General features: G+C 43.5%; 1 protein-coding gene across 1 annotated transcript; it reads left to right on the forward strand.

The window, feature by feature from the left end:
- Positions 1–870: 870 nt before the first annotated feature.
- Positions 871–7,875, forward strand: LOC143771120 (toll-like receptor 2). The gene is made up of 3 exons (XM_077260554.1): positions 871–992; positions 2,432–2,556; positions 4,397–7,875. Exon 3 carries the CDS (start codon positions 4,423–4,425, stop codon positions 6,928–6,930), a length of 2,508 nt encoding a protein of 835 aa, XP_077116669.1. The 5' UTR covers positions 871–992; positions 2,432–2,556; positions 4,397–4,422; the 3' UTR covers positions 6,931–7,875.
- Positions 7,876–8,096: the final 221 nt, after the last annotated feature.

Below are 8,096 nucleotides of genomic sequence, written 5' to 3' on the forward strand. Positions count from 1 at the left end.
CGTGCTGCTCTCTGAATACTGCAGTACTAACAACTGAGCCACCATGTTGCTCTATGTATACTACAGTGCTAACCACGGAGTCACCATGCTGCTGTATGAACACTGCCATTCTACCCATTGAGCCACCATTCTGCTCTTTGAATACTGCAGTGCTAACCACTGAGTCACAGTGCTGCCCTGACCACAATGTTACCTTTTGCACCAGTCAGCATTTCCTCTTCCTCCTTCTCTCTAATCTCCTGTCTCTGGAATATTACATTGTATCTGTAGGTCAGCAGCTTCATCATTGAATAGAATGTCACAATGAGAAGCCCAGGACCACCAGCGACCGGCGCCCCCTTCTGTGAGCTACAGGTAAATAATGCAGTGAACCAGAGCCTGGGCATATAATCAAGAAAGTTTCCTTTCATTGTGAGCACAGTATCACACAGGACAGGATTAGATACACAGCTCAGCAGACAGTATCACACAGGACAGGATTAGATACACAGCTAAGCAGACAGTATTACACATGATAGGATTAGATACACGGCTCAGCAGACAGTATCACACAGGATAGGATTACATACACAGCTCAGCAGACAGTATCACACAGGATAGGATTAGATACACGGCTCAGCAGTCAGTATCACACAGGATAGGATTAGATACACGGCTCAGCAGACAGTATCACACAGGATAGGATTAGATACACGGCTCAGCAGACAGTATCACACAGGATAGGATTAGATACACAGCTCCGCAGTCAGTATCACACAGGATGGGATTAGATACACGGCTCAGCAGACAGTATCACACAGGATAGGATTAGATACACGAGCCCGGCAGTGGCTGGCTAGGAAAGAGTTACTCTTCTAGGCTGGGATGATGGGATAGTGACACACCTCCTGCTCTGGGGCCTCTGATCTCAGCAGGGCTGGTGACTGGAGAGCAGGGAGGATGTGTGCTGAGGAGAGGCCTCCAGTCCTTGCTGAGGGTCCTCCACTCTGGAGGTGAGTGCTCCGTATTATCTACACTTTTCTGTTCTGTAAATGGTATTCACAGCTCTACACTTGCTAGGAGTTGTATGACTGTAGTAATGATCATCTTATAATAATCTAGGGATGATGTGATTATAAACTCCTGTACATGATATCAGTATTACTAGTGCTATCTGTCCTCATCACTTTCTTTTATGCCTCTGGTGCCTGTAGATAGTGTTTCTGACTCTTGGTCATGGAAGTATTAGCTGGCTCGTAATGCTACGTAATATGGTTGTTTTGGGTCCTTCTTGAGCGACAGCTCCTGAGGACTGAATTCTGCAGTGCCTGCCAGGATCTTTGCAGAGCTTCCATATTCCAGCATCGTTAGCACTCTTCCGTTCTGCCGTCTATCACCTTATCCCGCCGATCATGTGACTTGGATGCAATTCATGGCGCATTAGTCATTTTTCTCATCACATTTGCGGTTATACTGTGATTGCGCTGTCGCCCGCGCCGCTTATCTCCCCAAAGTTAGAACTGGCAGGCAATGCGTAACAATGGCGGTTCCCCGCCTCTTTCTGTTTACGGTTCATTTGCTCCGGTAGAACCTGTCCCCTTGTCACAATGATATTAATTCCACCCCTGGAGCTTCTCGCCATCCGCCGTCCTAGTAATGCATGCATGGAGGTAATTGTTGGGCGTGAAGACTTATTTTTCGCTTCTCTTTGTGTGAACGACTGTCTCGTGTTTTGTGGGACACGCCGCCGCAAAGTGTCATTCGACGTGACACACATTTCCACATTACGCTGGGAAAGGATCCAAGTGATCCCAGATGTGGCCGGCTGTAAACATTATACATTCTCAGAGTGAGAAGATGGCTGTAACTGTTCCTTCATAATGCTGGGGCTATACTCTAGGTCACCATGGAGATTTCAGTATTCAGGACCCCCGGCAGGCGAGGAATCCTGTAGGCACGGCGCCTGTGTGTGGTCACTTTACAGTCTCAGTGTTACAGAGGAGGTGGCAACTTCTACCTCACTTTTGCCTGACAAACAGGCATTTCAAGTTTTGGCTCACAGTCTCCAGGGACCTTATCACATGCTGTTTTCTAGCTATTTATGTAGGATTCCTTGAAATGACTTCCCCATGCATGAAAAGGTTAATCCCCGGAAACACAGCTGCGTCATGGCTACATAGTACAAAAGTCTTGAGTTTCACATATCAGGTGCTGAGAACTTCAGATTCTTCTCACTTCCATTCAATATGACTGAGACATCATCATAACTGATGATGTCACCAACAAGTCAACATGACTGATAATGTCATCAACAGGGGGCAGAACTGTGACAACGTCCCATGATGGCGGTGATTTGATGGGTTGCTATGGGTCACACTTCTTAAGACCAAGTTTAGAAGTTCTCAAATGTCTGATAACCTGGATTCTGACTGTTATTTTCCATCCTTCTCAGTGACCGTCCAAGTTCTGGGTGAAGATTAAGGCTCCGGACTTTACAACTCGATAATAAAACGCCGGTCACGTGATTCCATGTCCTTCCCTGACGTCTGCGGAGCCCACAATAATGAATTCTTTGAGGTAAGTGCTGTGAGGCGTGTGTAGAACATGTCTGACTGATCTCTAGGACTAATTGTTCGTTTAGCCGCTTGTTTACATGGCCAACAAAATGTGTAAGAAGAGCAATGGCTACCTCTGTTCTGCCTCCAAACAGCATCGTGTTATCGGCAGCACATCTCGTGCTGCAGAGAATGCTGATTTTTCATTACAAGATAAACTGTCTGATCACATTTTGCACAAGCGGTCTCCCCATTTTCTGACATTTCTGGAAGAGGTGGACATGTCAGACCGTCAAGCTTGAAGAGCAGCACCCATCACATAGTGATATTGCTGCCCTGAGGACCACCACACATTTTGGATTCCTCTTCGCAGTAACCACCCCTCAGCAGAAAGGTCCATTACAGACTATGGAGAAGAGGCAAATCTCTGTACACATCAGCTGATCCCTCCCTATATCGCACCACTGAACATTTAGATTTTTTTCCATGGTGGAAAACAATCAGTGATTACAGGTGGATAAGCGGCACACGGCACACCCCACCCCCATCTCTGCAGAGAGGAGTGGTGATGTCTCCTGTATGCAATCCAAGACTTTGGGCCAAAAAACTCAAGTAGGCATGAACGTATTTAGAGAGAGCAGAAGAGGTGAAAGGGAAGCTGCATTAGTATGTGACGAAGAGGTGCTCACTGGAGGTGGCCATTGTTGTGGCTGCAGGCTGGGAGACGGTGTTAATTACATAACATATAGTCATACTAGAGAAATTTGCATACCGCTATTGGAGAGGGTCCTAACACAATCCCTCTGAGAGGTTTCTGCCATGTTGAGACCTGTCCACCAAAGTCTCCCCAATTCCAGGATAGTTGTCGAGCATGATCATAAACAAATAATGATATATATGCTGTGACCCTGAGTCACCTCCCACGGACAAGCAGTGAGCCATGATAGTCAGGAGTCCGAGATCAATAGTCAGGAGGGTACGTCATAAACAGAAAAAAGAGACAAAGGCATAGTCAGATAACGTTCCAAGGTCAGAATAGCAGATCAGAGCAGAAGAGGTTAAACAGACGGATGGTCTGAATGAGGTTCAAGGTCGGGCGACGAAAGATCTACAAACAGAAAGCAAAGCACAGTGAGACAAACCACACAGTAGTTGAATATTCGTCTGGTAGAAACAGCCCAGTTAAGTAGCATGGCAATCACCTGGGAATCAACACCTGGAGACAACCAGCGCTTCCCAGTCTCAGATTGACAGCTCAGCTGTCCAATCAACACACTGACAGCTCAGCATGCCTCTGCACCAGACTGGACGACTGAGTTGTCAGTTAAAATACTGACAACTTCTGCACGCTCCTGCATCAGATTGGACAGTTGTATGGAGGTCTCCCGATTCTCCCTTGAAGGCATATGTCAAGGGCAAGAAGGAACCCACATGCTCGACCCTTAGGGGGTCAGATAGTATTAAAAGCCATTTTGTCCAATAAAAACACATGCATACCTAGTAGGTGTTATCCCACAAGTAGAAGGTGGTATCACACAGGACAGAATTGGATACAGTAGCTCAGCAAACAGTATCACACAATAGGATTAGATTTATGGCTCAGAAAACGGTATCATGTTAGGATTAGGTGCAGCAACTTAGCATACAGAATCATGCATTATAGCATTAGGTGCAGTAGCTCATCATACAGTATCACACATGGATATGATTAGATACCCGGCTTAGACAGTAAAATGCATAAACAGAATTAGATACAGGGCTTGGTATACAGTATCACACATGCAAGGATTAGATACACAGCTGACTGACGTGGAACTTTGTCATTAATATCTCAATACTAATATTTGGCATTTTTCTTTTAGAGAGACAAGATGTGGAGGATTTAGTTATGTTTCTCCAAAATGGGCGATTGCTGGTGCTTCTCCTCTTCCTCTTTGGAGCCATTGGGTTGTGTGAGTCGATATGTGAAATCACTCTGGGTGGGAAACATGTCAACTGCAAAGGAGAAAAGCTGGACTATATCCCCCAGGACTTGTCGCAGGAACTGGAATATCTGGACTTTTCCTATAATATAATCACTCACCTGGTCTCGGGCAGCTTGTCACGTTACCCATACTTGCATACATTAAACCTTAGCTTCAATAATATTTCCAGAATAGAAAATGGGTCATTCGAAGTCAACTTCCTTCTAAGGAACCTGAGTCTGTTCAATAACTCCCTCATGGAGATCCCAGCCTCATCCTTGGAGTCTCTGACCGGACTGCAGATCCTTGATGTGTCCAATAATTTCTACAAGTTCCCAACACTGAGCGGAGAGTTTACCACATTGGTGAATTTACAAGAATTATCTATCGGTGGCCCTTTGGTTTCTTGCATTCTAAGAGATGACTTTCGAGTCCTCCGGAATATCAGACTCCAGAAGTTTTCTTTGAAAACCAAATCAAGTTTGGAAAATTACGAGCCCGGGGCTTTTTCTGAGCTAAACACTGAAGTCTTGTGGCTGGACATCGCCCTGGATAGTAATTCCTCTTTGCTACCCTATATGTTAATGGACTTGGCACAGAAAAACTTAACCACTCTCCGGTTCCGAAACTTATTCGAGTTTTCTTATTATGAAGGTGCCTTGGATATATTTTCCTTCTTGCCCGCCATTGGTTTAAGACATCTGGTCTTCTATAGAGGAAAATTTAATGAGAATCTTCTCCGTCAAGTCCTGCAGAACGTTCAGATTTCTAACATCAAAAACCTTCAACTGCTCTCTATAGATTTTGCACGTTCCTTGAATGCCAATAAGTCGGATGGGGGGATTAATAACTTGACTCTGCAGAATTTGATCATACAGGATGTCACTAACCCTGACATTCTGAGATTTGACTGGACCTTCACTTGGTTCAGCCAAGTCACCCACCTGAGCATCATCAATGTCAACTTCAACTTTGTTCCCTGTGACGCTTGGGGTGAAATGGCTAATGTTGTCACTCTAAATATATCAGGAAATCGGTTATTAGCCAGCTACCTGTTCAACTCATTGTGTACACTGAATATACTACCGAAAATTCACACATTCAACATTAGTAATAATCAAATAGACAGTCTGAAGACCATTTCACGGTTGACTGCCAACTGGCCAATGCTCACTAAGGTGGATATAGCGAATAATTTCATTGGTAGCCTCAACGAGTCTTGTGTGTGGCAAAACAACATCAAAACTCTAATCCTAAGAAACAACCTACTCACAGTGGATGTGTTTCAGTGCCTACCTATAACGCTAGAATATCTCGACATGTCAAATTCTCAACTTGATCGTCTGGATATGAAATATTTTCTCCAAGCTACCAACCTTACAGAGCTTATTCTACGAAATAATAAAATCAAGTTTATACCAACAGGCTGGCAAAGCCCTAATCTCCAGGTCCTGTCACTTGAAGGGAACTCTTTCGGAGTCATCGATCAAGGGTCTTTTGAAAACTTGAACCAATTGAGAAGTTTGACTGCCGGGAACAATCCTTATCACTGTACGTGTGATCTCCATGCTTTCATCACAGAGACTCTGAATGAGGGGTCTTTGACTCTCTCTGACTGGCCAGAAAACTACTACTGCTATCATCCTCTAAACCTTCTAGATACCAGGATTGAATTCTTCAGTCCAGGGAAACTAGAGTGTGATGTCCGCTTGGTGGTGGCCGCCTCTGTCTCGGTGACGGCTTTCATTGTCATCATCTGCATGTTGCTTTGCTATAGGTTTGATGTCCTCTGGTATCTGAAAGCGACATGGCAAGTAATTCAGTCCAAATACCGGTCCAAGAAAGATCAGGAGACGAGAGAATACGCCTATCATGCCTTCATATCATATAGCTATTCAGATGCAGATTGGGTAAGAGGAATATTACTGCCTCGTCTAGAGAACTCCAATCCTCCATACAGAGTTTGCATTCACGAACGAGACTTTCTTCCTGGGAGATGGATCATTGACAACATCATTGAAAACATTGAGAACAGCCGCAAGATCATCTTTGTCCTGTCTCATAACTTCGTCAATAGTGAATGGTGTAACTACGAACTCTACTTTGCTCACCAGAGGGCTATTGGCCATGCCTTTGAAGATGTCATACTCGTGGTCAAGGAAAACGTCAGCATGGAGGACCTACCAAAAAGGTTCTGCAGGCTGAGAAAAATGCTTAGCACAAAAACTTATCTTGAGTGGCCTTTGGAGGAAAACCGACAGCCATTTTTCTGGGTCCAACTTAAGAGCATCCTGGGTAAAGGCAGCCAAAGTATTTCGGGACAGGAAAATATTTCATTGGTAACTGAAACAGTTACCGTGGTCGTAGATGGTAGTTCGGAAGAACCTCTAACTATGACCCCAAAATGTAATCTCAACCTGCCTGGTAGTTGAATACACATGATTGGTCATGGTGGGATTTTATCTACCAGAGTCCACTTTTAAATATCAGTTAATTCTGCATTAAACCTCAGTACTGTTACAAAAGTCCATCACCTTTCATACTCCAGAGCAGCATTCACAATACTGTAGGTTTGCTCAAATCTTAACCAGTGCTCCCTGCTGATTCAGACATGTTATAACTAAAATAATGTACAGCATCAGAGCACAGGGCAGACATTTAGAGTAGGGCTATGTTGCACAATTGTGAATTTAGCTATGGATGTGACTGGAGTATGGGTCATGGTGTAAAGCAATGATTCCACTTATAACATAATGGTGATAGTTGAGCTGGGATTTTATGTGGCTTTTCCCCTACCTTTTGTATAATATATCTGCTGTGAACTAACCTTTTAGATATCCAAAACGAGATTTATTTTTTTTTTTTAACATTTTTTTTTTTTGTATTTTTGCACAAAACACATCAAAAGCAACACGTGAAAACCTTTGTAAAACAAAAAAAGTTAGAAAAACAGCTTATATTTTTTGCAGGCATGAAGAAGGTCTCAGGCTGTTTTTCTTCTTTTGTAATGATGACTTTAATATAAAAAAACACACATAGAAAAAGTCCTTGTGCCAAAAAATATTTTTAATTGGCTTAGTTTTTATAAACGCAATAAAACATCATAAAAACTAACTTTTTAATGTGAATTAGCAAGCCAAGAAAACTGGTGTGAAGGAGGCCTCAGACCAATCACGGACCGAAAGTGAAGTAGCCGACCTCCATCTGCCTGAAACCCCACGCCCCACAAAGGGCATTTAATCTGCAGTATTACTGAGCCATGATATGAAGGACACATTTTTCTGCATTGTACATGATGTATATATATATATATTATCTGTTACATCTTTGTATTTATATTTATCTTTTATAGATAACCAGTAAAATCCTCATCACCACGCCTTGTCTTCTTGCATTTCATATACAATTTTCAATTACTACATTTTTTTGGACTCTTTTTAAACTTGTGGAATAGGTTAGTCAGTCCTTTAGATTTGATTCACCACAATGGTAGCCGGGTCTGCCTAGTAAGACAAGGGTAGGTGGGTCTGCCTAGTAAGACAAGGGTAGGCGGGTCTGCCTGGTAAGACAAGGGTAGGCGAGTCTGCCTGGTAAGGCA

The sequence above is a fragment of the Ranitomeya variabilis genome, chromosome 1, assembly GCF_051348905.1.
Source record: "Ranitomeya variabilis isolate aRanVar5 chromosome 1, aRanVar5.hap1, whole genome shotgun sequence".
Lineage (NCBI taxonomy): Eukaryota > Metazoa > Chordata > Amphibia > Anura > Dendrobatidae > Ranitomeya > Ranitomeya variabilis.

Excerpts from the sequence above, each read along its gene's own strand:
- LOC143771120 (XM_077260554.1), top strand. The coding sequence starts at position 4,423 with ATGTTTCTCCAAAATGGGCGATTGCTGGTGCTTCTCCTCTTCCTCTTT.